The following is a 14,515-nucleotide window of genomic DNA, read 5'->3' on the forward strand; positions in this document are numbered from 1 at the left end:
ATTACAATTATTTTTTTATCCTCAGAAAGTCAATTACAATTACAGTCTCAATTATTCACAATTACTGAGCCTGAAATAAATAACCCAAAAAAGTTAACCTTCTTGTGTTAGCTTTCTGTTAGCATCTCTTATGATAGCGGGTCCTAAATCAGCTGTAAAATACACTAAAAACCAATATCTATCATCTAATTTATTTTTGATCTATTGGTTACCTTGTTAGGCTTCATAATCAATGAAGATATAGGTTTTCATATTTTTGATGTGGACATCTGATCCTTTTTTGTCAGCTTATCCCTTAATTTATGAATTTTTTTAAATGGCAAAATGTGGAAAACTTGATATAAAACATATTTTAATAATTGTCAACTACATATGTGTAGAACTGTAACATGGTTCCCCAGTTTTGCAATAAATTATAATTAACAATTTTAATATTTAAATATTTAATATCTATTCTCAATTAATTTATTATGTTTTCCTATATGTAAGCACTGGTGATATGCTGGACATTTCTGCATGTCATGCGTCAATGCCTCAGCCATCTTTCATTCATGTTTTGCTCCAATAATCCAGAAACACAACGGGTTGGAACGTCTCCACCACATCGTATCCTTCTGTTTAATCCAAATCCAGACGCTCCCTTGCTCGGCCTCATCTGCCAACTCCTTTAAGGCCTTTTTTCTTTTTTTTTAGCACGGGACCAGTCACTCCTGAAGTCTTACAGAGAATGGATGTTCCAATGAAACCTCTACAGCTGACTTTTAAACAGCTTTTCTTACCTAATGCATTGAGCTCATTGTCAGTCCTGTGATATATGCTGTGAAAAGCTGTCTGTGTCCAATACTAAGTTGTGGAAGATGTTCAAATTGAAAAAAACAGTCTCAGGTCCTTAGGAAACCTTTCTGTTACTATTCCATTTATTTGAATATTTGGCATGTCTGAGTACATATTTTACCCTAACCATGGACTTACTTTCCCTGTGTTGGTGTTAATGTTTTCATTCTTGTGCAAAATAAAGATAGAAACGTATAAACTTGTTTCATGTGTTGATGATGCCAAGCAAAATAAACAAGTATTGACAGTTAAAACAAACATGTAAATGACTTTGCTACTATTTAACATGCCTGTACAGAAGGAACTTGTTCTTCTGTGTCTAAAGGTATGTAAGAAATCAACAGACATTCCTGATATCAAAGGTTTTGGGTGGTTTGATCCATTCGTTTTCAAGCCATTGACAGGATCACCATCACACACCCCAGTACCCCCTTTTTTTTACTTTTGAATCCAAGAACCCTCTTTGTCCAACTACAACATTTTGCTCTGAATACTACATGGTTCCCACGGATCCTTAAAAAGTCTTAAAAAGCATTAAAATCATGAATTTATATTATATGTATGTCATTAAAATGTCTTAAATCAATGTTTCAAAAGTCTTACATTTTAACACAAGTATGATTTTATGATTGCAGTTAGTCTCACATTTCAAAATACATGGTAACATTCATTTTTAAAATGTTTTATAATTTACTGTAACATTGCACAATCATGACAGTACAAGACAGTGACATGGTTGCAGCGGGAAGCTCAACCACATGGGGAAATGTTCATTTTATTTAACAAAAATACAAAAATTGCCTGTCCAATGAAGATTTTAATGGATTTTTTTTTTTTGTATATATATATATATATACTGTATATCTGGCTATTTTTTGTAGTCATTTTGTTTGTTTTTTTTAGAGTGATTTTGATTATTTTAGTCTGATTATTTTACTGTCAGTTGTACATCTGCATGTCTTAACTTTAACTTCAAATGGCAACAAAAAGTCTTGGATTTAATTTGACTGAAGCTGTAGGAACCCTGTACTATGAAACAACAACTCCAGAGCATTATGATGGAATGAATGAGTGATAAAACACATTTTAAAGAATCTCATTCTGTAAATAAACGCAATGCGGTATTTAGTGCTTATTGAACACCATTATTTCTTTTTTATTTTATTTTATCATTTTAGGTCATCTCATATTTTCAGCTCACGTTCTAATCAAGATCATTAACATCATCAATGTTATGATTATCATTTTTAACTAAAAATAAAAATCATGAACCCCATGTTTTTAATGCTTTATTTTCCTCTCTCTCAGGGGTACCTGAGAGTGGAATATATATATATATATATGCTTTTTCAACCTTACTGCTAATGTTCAGCTATTGCTGGGTTAATGCTTAGCTAATGCTAGGTTAGTGCCAGTGCTAGGCTAATGTTAATTGTTAATGTTAATGCTAGGCTGATGTTAATTTTATGCTAATACTATGTTCATATTAATGCTAGATAATGCTAACGTTAATGTTAATAGCTAATGCTAGCTAATACCAATGCAAATTAATGCTAATGCTAGCGAATGCGAACGACGCGGGGAAGCCCCCGCATCCTCGCTTGTATTTATTCAGGAAGTGCAAATATTCTAGTTGTAAGTATTGCTTTATTAACGTACATACGCACATTCACATTGTGATCAGTTGAAACCAGAAGTTTACATACACTGTGCAAAAAGACACATAACACTTTTTTTCTCGCTGTCTGAAGGTAAATCAGACAAAAGCTCTCCTGTTTCAGGTCCGTTAGGATTACCAAAACTATTTCATTTTCCTAAATGCCTCAATAATGAGAGATCATTTCTCAGATCATTTTTAATTACTTTCTTCAAGGTCAAAAGTTTAAAAGTACTGTCTTTAAACAACGTGGGGAAGCCCAGATGATGATGTCATGGCTTTGGAAGCTCCTGATAGGTTAACTGACAACATGTGAGTTAATTGAAGCCACACCTCAAACACTCTGCTTCCTTGTTTGAAATCATGGGGAAATCTGAAGAAATCAGCCAAGAAATCGTGGAGCTCCACAAGTCTGGTTCATCCTTGGGTGTAAGTATAGACATCATGGGAATGTCCAGTCATCACACCGCTCAGGAAAAACACGGGCTCCGTTTCCCAGAGATGGACGTGTTTTGGTCCGAAATGTGCAAATCAACCCCAGAACAAAAGCTAAAGACCTTGTGAAGATGCTGGCTGGTAAGAAAGCGTCATTATCACAGTGAAACGAGTCCTGCACCGACATGGGCTGAAAGGCTACTTAGTAAGAAAGAAGCCATTACACCTAAAGAAACATAAAAAAGCCAGATTACAGTTGGCAAAAAGACATCAAGATAAAGAGCTTAACCTCTGGAGACATGTCCTGTGATCTGATGAAACTGAAGTGGAGCTGTTTGGCCATAATGACCATCATTACATTTGGAGGAAAAAGGGGGAAGCTTGTAGACCTGAGAACACCATACCAAGTGTGAAGCACAGAGGTGGCAGCATCATGCTGTGGGGCTGTTTTGCTGCAGCAGGAAATAAAGCTCTTCATAAAAAATAGACGGCGTCATGAAGAGAGAACATTACGTAAAAATATTAAGGCAACATCTCCAAGACATCAGCCAAGAAGCTAAAACTTGGGTGCAAATGGGTCTTCCAAATGAATAATGACCCTAAGCATACTGTCAAAATAGTTAAAAAGTGGCTTGAGGAAAACATAGTCAATGTCTTGGGGTGGCCATCACAAAGCCTGATCAGTTACACCAGAGTTCCAGCACAGTACTGTGAGAAGCTTGTGGAAGGAAACCCAAAACATTTGACCAAAGTCATGCAGTTCAAAGGCAACGCTACTAAATACGTATGTAAACTTCTGACCTCGAAGAAAGTAATAAAAAAAATATCTAAGAAAAGATTTCTCTCATTATTGTAGCATTTAGCAAAATTAAATAATAAGAGCTTTAGTCTGATTTCATTTCAGACAGTGAGAAAAAAAGTGTTACGTGTCTTTTTGCACAGTGTATGTAAACTTCAGCTTTCAATTGTACATAAGACAACATGTACCAACACATAGGCATACATGTCCTACACAATTATGTACTGTACACCAAAATCATGAACACACATTTCAGCCTGTCCCATCCATGCAGTCAATGTCGACTGGTGTTCACATTGATTTTGTAAACTCTCCTCAGCTCTGTACGGGTTCTCCGTCCACTGAAGACGACTCAACAAAGCAGGAGAGCATCGAACAAGACTCTGACTGACGTCATCAAATGCAGTGAAGAAACAACAACTGAGCACAAATCAGACTTTTCCATCAAATGAAGACTTGTTTGAGCACCCTTCACTCCGCCTCTCATCCTGTTCCTTTTTCCTATATCATCAAAACATTCTGAAGCTTTTATGTATAAAAAAATCCATATTAGACACAAACTGCTGTGTAAAAGTTACTTTCATAAGATGTGGTAATGTTTTTTATTAAGTCAAATATCAAAGTGATAACTGCTAAATGCACCTTCACACTATCACGGCTTAACTTTCTCATGTCCAGCATCTTGTTAACACAATGTGTACATTGATAATAACCACCTCCAACGTGAAGTAAACTGATAGAATCCATTAATAAGCAGATTAGTGTTTCCTATATTGTGTGAACCAAGGAGATGGTTACAATAATATCCAATTGATTTCATTCATTAACAGGGTTTGTGAATTTCTTCCATATTTGGCTGAACACATAATAATAATAATAATAATAATAATAATAATAATTAAAGCCGCGAGCAGCGTCATAGGGTCCGATGAAGCGGCCGGGGGCGGTAACCGACGGTCACGTATACCACTGTTGGGGATTTGGGAATTGGCCTGGAGTTGTAAGCGTTTTCGTATAACGGCGTAGTTATAGCGAAGGATTTTCCTGTGTGATTATAGGCCCCTCCCACTGGCCATGATGGGTAATTTGGTCATCGAAAGTTGTTTATGGATGGACAATCATCGTGTGTATCAAATATGAAGCAGTTTGAACTTTGCATTGGAGCGTTATAAGCATTTTCCTATTACAGCGTGTTGATGGCGAATAATTTTCCAGTGACATTTTAGGCCCCTCCCACTGACCACAGTCTGTTGTTTCTTCAATAGGAATTTGCTCCCCTCTGTGTAGGTTCATCCTACAGTGTTTTGAAGTCAACACGACATATCGTCTGTCCGCTACAGCTGCTCGTGTAGGACGACCACAGAAGCGGCGCCCTCTGAGAGCGCAAGGCATTGTGGGTGTTTTTGGTCATTGTTTGTTGTTTGGGGCTGTATGGTCATCATGTGTATCAAATATGAAGCACTTTGAACTTTGCATTCTGGAGTTGCAAGCGTTTTCGTATAACGGCGTAGTTATGGCAAAGGATTTTCCTGTGTCATGATAGGCCCCTCCCACTTTTCACAGCCTGCTCTATTTGCCATAGCAATGTGCTTCCATCTAATAAGATTCATCCTACAGTGTTTTGAAGTCAACACGACATGTCGTCTTGCCGCTAGAGCTGCTGGCGTAGGACGGCCCAAGAAGCGGCGCCCTCTGAGAACGCAAGGCATTATGGGTAAATTGGTTCTCGAGTTTTGTTTATGGCTGTACGGTCATCATGTGTATCAAATATGAAGCTAACCGTGTACATGACCTTAAATGACACCGGTCGAAAACACAAGGCATGATGGGAAATGTTTCAAAGCAGTCATGACCAAGCTTGGGCACATGTCCTTTGTGTGAAATTTGAAGCTGATCAAAGTTTGTGTGTCAGAGTTATGGAGATTTGGAATTTTTTGCGTGCTAACGAAAATTAGCATTGCATTTTTGTGGCGGCGCCACGACCAAACCGTGACAGATACGAAAATTCTTTCGATAACTTTTCATCTTCAATGGGTCCTATGTGGTGTTGCCAAGTTTTAAGCGAATCGGATGAATCCCCTCAGACTAGATAGCGCAGATGCGTTTCGAGGGCGAAACGCCATTTTTGACCTTTGACCCAAGATGGCTGACTTCCTGTTTGGTTTTGGGCGGGGTCACAATGTAACTTTTTGCTCATTCTGGGGCGAAGACTACATGTGGCGATTTTCGTGCAAATCGGTCAGACCTGGCGGTCGTGTGGTTCCATCGTTTGTTTTGGCGGCGAAAACGCACGCATAGCGTGTGTTTTCTTTCCGTTTTTTTTCACACCACCAAATTATCAAATTTTTCGCCAGGCCTGAGGTGCGTGCAAATTTCAGTGAGTTTTCGGGCATTTTTAGGGGGTCGAATTAGCGATCAAAGGCGGACGGGGTATAATAATAATAATAATAGGAAATAAAAGCGAAAACAAAGATGCTTTACAGGAGACATAAGGACTGAAGAACATATGTTAGTTGAATGTGGTGTGAACACGTGGGTTTTTAATGTTTGTAGTGGGTCTGAGGCATGGATGTTTGGGGGGAGAGAGTCCCAGAGTGTGGGGGCGGCTGAGGTGAAGGCTCTATCCCCTGCATTTGACAGCATAGTAGGAGGTCAGAAAGGTATGGAGGGGCCAGGTTATTAAGGGATTTGTAGGTGATGAGCAGGATCTTGAAGTGGATACACTTTTTTATGGGGAGCCAGTGTAGTTGTTGAAGTACAGGGGTGATGTGGTCACTGGAGGAGGTTTGGGTGAGTAGCCTGGCTGATGAGTTTTGAACATGTTGGAGTTTTTGTAGGTGGGTAGAGGGAAGACCATGGAGGAAGGAGGCTGTTGCAGTAATCGAGTCTGGAGGAAATGAAGGCATGGATTAGGGTTTCTGGTTTTGGAGAGGGTGGGACGAAGGCGGGCGATGTTTCAAAGATGAAAGAAGGCTGTTTTAGTGATTTGGCAAATGTGGGGCTGGAATGAGAGTGTAGGGTCGAAAATGACTCCAAGGTTTCTGATCTGCGAGAAGGGGGTGACCATGTGACCAATGATGGAAAGTATGAAATCCTGAGCGGGGGGGGTGGGGCGGGGGGGATTTAGGAGCAATGATGATCATTTCTGATTTATTGCAGTTCAGTTTGAGAAAGTTGGTGGTCATCCATGATTTTATTTCAGAGAGGCAGTTTGTTAGGGCGGAGACTGAGCCAGGTGATTGTTTTTGTGGAAAGGTAAAGTTGTGTGTTGTCAGCGTAGCAGGGAAATTTTAGTCCATGGCGGCAAATCATACTTCCAAGGGCAGAATGTAAAGGATGAAGAGGAGGGGACCAAGCACCGAGCCTTGAGGGACTCCGTGGGTTACTGGGAGTGTGTGGGATGTGCATTTGTTTATGAAGATGTATTGGAAACGGTTTGTAAGGTAGAAGTGAACCAGGAGAGAGCTGAACCAGTGATGCCAATGAGGTACTGTAAACGGTGGAGAAGGATCAGGTGGTCAATGGTGTCGAAGGCAGCACTGAGGTCAAGAAGGAGGAGTATAGAGAGGGATCCAGAGTCTGAGGCAAGCAGAAGGTCATTGGTGACTTTAATCAGGGCTGTTTTAGTGCTGTGGTGAGTGTGGGAACCAGATTGAAATGTCTCAAATGACGCAAAGGAGTGGAGATGTTGTTTCAGTTGATGGGCAACACATTGCACGAGGATTTTTTAAATGAATGGGAGGTTAGAGATGGGGCAGAAGCTGTTGGGATTTTCATGGTCCACTCCAGATTTTTTAAGTGTGGGTGTGATAACAGCAAGTTATATTGTGTAGTTTTATTGTGTTTTTAAATGTGGCACTTTGAGATTCCTTGGAATGAAAAGTGCATTATAAATAAAATTTATGAGTGATCTTCTTCAACACCTCGCAGGCGGTATCGGAAACAGACATCCGTGGTTGGCAACAGAATCCCCAACCCTGCTCTGCCGAAATCCAGCGTAGCTTGACTCAGCCCATCTTCCAACTGCATTTCAAAATACAGCAGCAGCAGACACAAAAACTGCTTCATCTCATTCAGAGCAAAGAATCGTCCGGGACACATGGAGGAGCCTGAGCCAAATGGCATTAGGAAGTACTTGAGCTTTTGGCCATTCTTGTAAAAGTCTGTCTTCATTGTGTTGTCCAGAACGTAGCGATCGAACTGGAACATCTGGAGCACAAAGGGGAAGAGAATGTGTTCAAGTACACAAGAGGCAATGTGTTACATATTATATCAGACAAAGGCAACTGGTGGCCCTCGGACTATCTTTGTGTGGCCCCCAAAAACTAAATTGTAATTCATGATGTTGGAAGTTATATGAAGCCCAATATAATACACAACAACAGCAGAATGTCAAGAAAAGTACACAAAAAACAAGAAAAAACAAAAAAATTAAAAGTACAAATTGGGTTGGTTTAAATCCTACGTATCAGACAGAACCCACTTTGTTCATGTTAATAATCTCTCCTCAGCACACGCCAGAGTTAATCATGGAGTTCCACAAGGTTCAGTTCTGGGACCAATACTCTACATTATATATGCTTCCACTAGGTAACATTATCAGAGAACATATTATAAATTTCCATTGTTATGCAGATGACACACAGCTTTGTCTCTCAATGAAATCTGATGAAACTCATCAGTTATTAAAATTCCTGGCTTGTCTTAATGACATCACATCCTGGATGAGCCACAACTTTCTCCTTCTTAACCAGGATAAATCCGAAGTTATTTTATTTGGTCCAAAACACCTCAGAGATAAATTATCAGAGCAAATAGTGTCTCTGGATGACATCACTCTGTCACCCAGCACCACAGTAAAAAACTTAGGCGTTATCTTTGACACTGACTTATCCTTTAATTCTCATATTAAACAAATCACAAGGACAGCCTTCTTCCACCTCCGTAATATCTCTAAAATCAGGAATATTTTGGCCCAGAGTGATGTTGAAAAATTAATCCATGCATTTGTTACATCTAGATTAGATTATTGTAACTCTCTACTGTCAGGATGTCCTAGTAACTCACTAAAAAGTCTCCAGTTAATTCAGAATGCTGCAGCTAGAATACTAACAGGTACTAACAGGAGAGATCATATTTCTCCAGTATTGGCTTCTCTTCATTGGCTTCCTGTAAAATCTAGAATAGAGTTTAAAATCCTCCTGTTAGCATACAAAGCTCTACATGATCAAGCTCCTGTGTATCTTAAAGACCTGTTAGTGCCCTATTGTCCAGGCAGAACACTCCGCTCTCAGTCTGCTGGTCTCCTGGAAGTTCTGAAAGTATCTAGAAGTAGAACAGGAGGCAGATCATTCAGCTACCAAGCACCTCACCTTTAGAACCAACTCCCAGTCTTAATACGGGAGGCTGCTACTCTCTCCACCTTTAAAAGTAAACTCAAAACCTACCTATTTGCTAAAGCACATACCGTATAATAGCGTTAACCTAAACACTAGGAACAAAGCCCTAAACCTAAAAATAGGAACAAAAAATTAAGATTATATAGTAGAATACCAACATTATATTCAAACACGATCCACCATCAACACATACTGTAGCTCTAATGGGCTGCAATGGGATGAATGTCAAGGCAGACACAGTTGTGCTGGGTTGTAGATAACCACCCACTTCTGTCCCTCGTTGCATAACAAATCATACTGCTCACAATATACACTGATATCCACCCCATATACTGTATCCTGATCAATGGCTCACGACTCAACTAATCTGAGACACTTGGATGGACTATCCTTCTATCCTATTCTGTTTGTCCTTCTGTCCACTAACCCCAACCAGAAGAAGCAGATGGCTGCCACCTCTGAACCTGGTTCTGCTGGAGATTTATTCCTATAAAAAAGAGAGAGTTTTTTCTTCCCACTGTCGCTAAATGCTGTTCATGTGGGTCTTGTTGGGTTCTTTCTTCTTTTTTACTATGGACTTTATATTTTGTTCAGCGCTTTGAGATGACTTTGTTGTATTTTGCGCTATATAAATAAAGTTGAATTGAATTGATAAAACACACAAAATGACAACAAAGATACACTAAAACACACCAAACAACACATACAAAAAGACTTTAAAATTACACAAAAAATTCCAACAAAAATATAACAAAAACACATGTAATGACTTGAAAAACACAAAAAAAAAGCCACAAAAATTTGCTATATTGGAAAGAAAATAGCCAAAATGAATTAAAAAACACACCAAATGTCTAACAACTCAAACAACACAAAGGAATCCAGACAAAAAACTACAACAAAGCTCTTTTTTTCTTTCCTGTATTAATGACATAAATGTTGATAATGTGGCCCTTGGATCAGACCGTCACAGTTTTGTGGCCCTCGCTGAGATAGAAGTTGCCCATCTCTGCATTATAATATCATTATTGTGTAGTGAAGTCAACACTCTGATGTATAGTTAAATATGTCACCATTGTTCAATGACTATGTTCCTGTGCAAAAGTCACCAAATACTAAATAGACTTCAGTCAATGTAATGAAATTGCATCTGCAGCTGTGCAATGACACCTATATTTGAGGTTCTTATGAAAGGCTTTTTATTTCCTCAAAGCATTTTTTTTTCTGCAGAATTTACACAGATAATCAAAGTAATCTTTGAGACGTTTTTCTATGAGAGCTTAAATCTATAGCATTGTAGATCGACCAGATGTTTGGTTTTACTCATACATGCCATGTACCTGTGGCTCCTCGTAGATCTCAGGATCCAGGTGCATTGTCTGTGGATAAAGGGCAATAATGTCTCCTTTTCGGACAGCAATTGATCGATTAGCTTCCAGACGCAGATTAAAGTCCTCCTGGGCTACTCGAATGTTTATGGATGCTGAGGAGAGACGCAGGCTCTCGTTGATGGCGCTCTCTGTGGAAGACATTCATATTTTTGGAGGAAACTTTACAACACAGTTTACATTCCTTTGCGTTCACATACCCAGGTAGATAAGCTGGTCCAACTGGTCTCTGCTTAGTTTTAAATCTCTATCACTGCTAAACTTAATGCCGTGAAGTCGTAGAACATCCTGGATCTCCTGCCGAACAGCCTGCAGCGCCTCTGGGTGTCTCACCAGGTAGTACATGGCCCAGAAGGTGGCAGGGACAGTGTTACCAACTGATGCCCACAGAATGGCAAAGTGATGAGCTGGGGGCGATAACAGAGACATACTTAAACCAAATCCCTCCTACTTTTATATTAAGCCCCTCCACACATCTTCACAAACCCAGAACACATAAAACCCCTACAACCACTGCAGTTAAGCACTTGCACTGTTTGATATGTTATAAATACATCAGTTCTGTCTCTATGTTGCCTTGTATATTAAATGCACTGTAATGTACAAAAAACTGGCCTTGCCTGTGAGAAAATACATTTCCATTTATCTTAAAGGGTTCGTAAGACAGAATACATTTTCTATATGACATAATGAAGATTCAGATATTTAAACAATATGAATGAAATATCAGCACTGGTGTGATTCGGTCGTACATAATAACACCAGTACTGATATTTCATCACAACAGTACGACCTCGAGTGTGATATTGCTTTCATACAACAGTTCTACAAGCGCATTTTATCAGTTAGCAGTAAAAAGTGACAAGAGATTATGATTTGTTTGTTTATTTAGTCATTTTGCTCCACAAAGTGGAGAGTTCACACACTTCATTCACACTGCAGGCAAATGTGACCTAAATCCGATCTTTTTGCTCATATGGGATCTGTATCCGATCTGTTAAAGACAGTCTGAACAATACAATTCTGATTTTAATAAACTCCCCAGCACTGAAGCCACTGACATCCCTATCCCACCACTGTTGACTCTGACTCTGCATCCAAACACTCTGCTGTAAAGATGTAGCACATCACAGTAAACAGCTAGAGTAATAAACCTTCTTCTTTTTCACTCTCTTTAAAGTTATGAAGTGCTGACTTTTGTTGGAAAGAACATTTCTCAGTGTGACTCACAGTCCTACACTGGACGCCTCCATATTTACTTCTGTAAACACCGTGGGGTCATGTGTCACCTTAGGACCTCTTCTGTGCATGCGCTTCACATCAGCGTGCATTCCGGTCATACTCCAAACTGATTGAAGACACATTTATTATGTAATATGAACGACCACACACACAATAAAAAAGCCCAAGATGTAACGGTAATTAACGGTATTAGATCAGCTGTACAGCGGAGTGATATGATCCGTAAGAAGTCCCGGTGCTGCTGTTGCTCTACATCAGCACTCTTGGAATGTCTGTCGTCCAATCAGATCACTTGGTAGGAACTAACTTCTTAAAGGGCCTTAGTTAAACTAAATCTACTTTTCTGTGCTTTAAACATCATAAAGGTCTATTAGTCTTCTTACACAGGCCCAAAGTGTTTCTTTCATTGATTCCCTCCATCGTTAGTTAGAGGGTGATTTGCTCCTTACTTACTACAGGGTGAGCCCAAACACCTCGCTACAATTTGATGATGCGTTTCCACTTTGATGACGCGGCACTGAGCTGGAGAAGCCACGCCTCCAGGAAGCTCTCTGCTGTGATTGACATGTAAACAGACACGCCCACGAAGGTGAGCATGTCAGCGTCCTTCTCACAGTGCTATGTATGTATTTTCTACAGTCTATGTATGTACCGGTGAACGCCCCGCCCCCATGCTCTGTCTCGTGTTTATAAAGCAGCATGAGCTCTGCTACGGAGTGGGTGGGAGGAGGGCGGGCCGTCCTCTGGCCCTACGTCACCGTGTGGGAAGGAGGAAGTTTGTGTCCGTCTATAGACACGCCCACTCATGAATATGCACAAGTAGGCCGTAAATCAGCCTGTTTGTGTAGAGTTACTCAGAAAGTGACTTTTCAGAGGCTAAAACTCGGGAAAATAAACCTCAAATACTATGTTTTGGGGTTCTTAGAACAAATGGAGATGGTGAAAAATAGCATGATATGGGACCTTTAATAATCTAACTCATCATCAATGACATTAGTAAAACATTTACAGTAAATATTTATATGAGAACAGGTTAAGTTGTATTTTTATGGAAAAAAAATAGAAAACGTGCGATCAAAGTAATAAATTGTTGTGCTTTGAGATTAGGGAGCTGTGACAACACGCTGATGAAAACCCAGCAGGCACTGAATCTGTAAAACCTGCTCGAGTCATTGTAAACTAGGCATCAATTGGGACTAAAACCCATGATCTCAACAACGAAACAATTAAATAGATATGTGTAATGCCTGGAATAAAAAGAATCTTCCAAACAATCCCAAACTGACTTTATCCAGACACTCAAACACAACATTTTAAAAAGAGCAACACGTCCAATTAAGGTTAGAGAACAAAAACATTTTAACTACCTGCTTTATCCTGGTCCCCCAGTGTTTCGTACTGCTCGAACAGTTCAGACCTACGTTGGATAAACTGAGACGTACTGGACCAATGAAACATCTGTCTCGGATGGAAGTAGTTGATGAGCTTTTTCCGAATGGCTTTGGTCTGACCCAGCAGCCAAATAGGGATCTGAGCAATAAGGAGTGGGAACATGTTGTCAAACTTTAAAAAGTCCTCCTTTAGCGTGCTCATGCCTCTGTGGCGACTGGCAGATGGTGGACGACCGTACATGGTCAGAAAGGTGGCTTCAAACATCACAGAGTAACAGAATTCATACATGCTGCCGCTCCTCCAGCCTTCCTGTCCCATGTGATCCTGACGAAACAGCAGCATCAGGTTGGACATCATGCTCTCAGTCAGTAACGTCAGGTTGTCTCCCTGCAGCAGTTGGAATGATCGTGAGATCTGCTCCTTCAGACCAGGAAACCTTTGGTTGATGACGGGTGGGTAGCCAAAGGTGACAGGGGCAACCTTCTCGGAGAACTCATGAAAGTCAAGCTGCCGACCTTGTTTGATGACATTCGGGTACAATAATGGGTTCATGATGAAGGTCATGTATTTACCTGCAAAGCAGATCAAGAAGTAAATTACTAAATTAGTAATGGACATTGATGAATAATCAATGCGACCGTGGCTCAGGTGGTAGTGGGTCGTCTTCTGATCGAGAGGTTGGGGGTTCAATCCCAGTACCTGACTATGTGTTGAAGTGTCCTTGGGCAAGACACTGAACCCTAAGTTGCTCCCAGTGGTCAACTAGCGCCTTGCATGGCAGTCCTGTCCCACTGGTGTGTGAATGTGACAGTGATTGGGTGAATGAGCTGATATGTAAAGCTCTTTGAGACTGTTTCAGTGTGGTGATAAAGCGTTATATAAAATCAAGTCCATTTACCATTTTTTACTTTTAGAAATAAAAAAGCAGAAACAAATAATCTCATAACTTTGGCCTTAGAAGCTGAAAAATGTTTTTTTTACCCTTGTCATGTCATAAATTCAGAGGTGTAAAGAATACTGATGTATCCTACTCAAGTAAAAGTACTGTTACTTGATTGAAATTGTACTCAAGTACAAATACGTCATACATAAAATACTCATGTACAAGTAAAAATTAGATAATAAATCTTACCACGATTCCCTTGCACACAGTAAACATCTCATGTATAAACTTAGAAAGGAAGAGAGCAAATCTTAATTTATTTTCCAAAAAGTAATCTGTATGAAATAATAATTATAATAATAATTATTTAAATAAAATAACACCAATAACTTAAATTCAAAATTTAAAAAAATGTCAGGCTCTAAGTATAGCTACATTATGAACTCTGTTTAATGCTGTGGTACATGACGTTTAATCTGATTGGTC

The 14,515-nt window shown here is 39.6% G+C and overlaps 1 protein-coding gene across 1 annotated transcript in view; it reads right to left on the reverse strand.

Annotated features, from left to right (window-relative positions):
* Window positions 1–6,651: 6,651 nt before the first annotated feature.
* The window catches only part of cyp7b1 (cytochrome P450, family 7, subfamily B, polypeptide 1), a 36,063-nt gene continuing 28,199 nt past the window's right edge, over window positions 6,652–14,515 (reverse strand). Inside the window, exons 3-6 of the mRNA XM_028473595.1 lie at window positions 13,122–13,718; window positions 10,713–10,919; window positions 10,465–10,643; window positions 6,652–7,934 (exon numbers count right to left, since the gene is read on the reverse strand). Coding sequence (XP_028329396.1) covers window positions 7,626–7,934; window positions 10,465–10,643; window positions 10,713–10,919; window positions 13,122–13,718 — 1,292 coding nt within the window. The 3' untranslated portion in view covers window positions 6,652–7,625. The remainder of the gene's footprint in view (window positions 7,935–10,464; window positions 10,644–10,712; window positions 10,920–13,121; window positions 13,719–14,515) is intronic.

This window comes from Gouania willdenowi, chromosome 17 (genome assembly GCF_900634775.1).
Source record: "Gouania willdenowi chromosome 17, fGouWil2.1, whole genome shotgun sequence".
Taxonomy (NCBI): Eukaryota; Metazoa; Chordata; class Actinopteri; order Blenniiformes; family Gobiesocidae; genus Gouania; species Gouania willdenowi.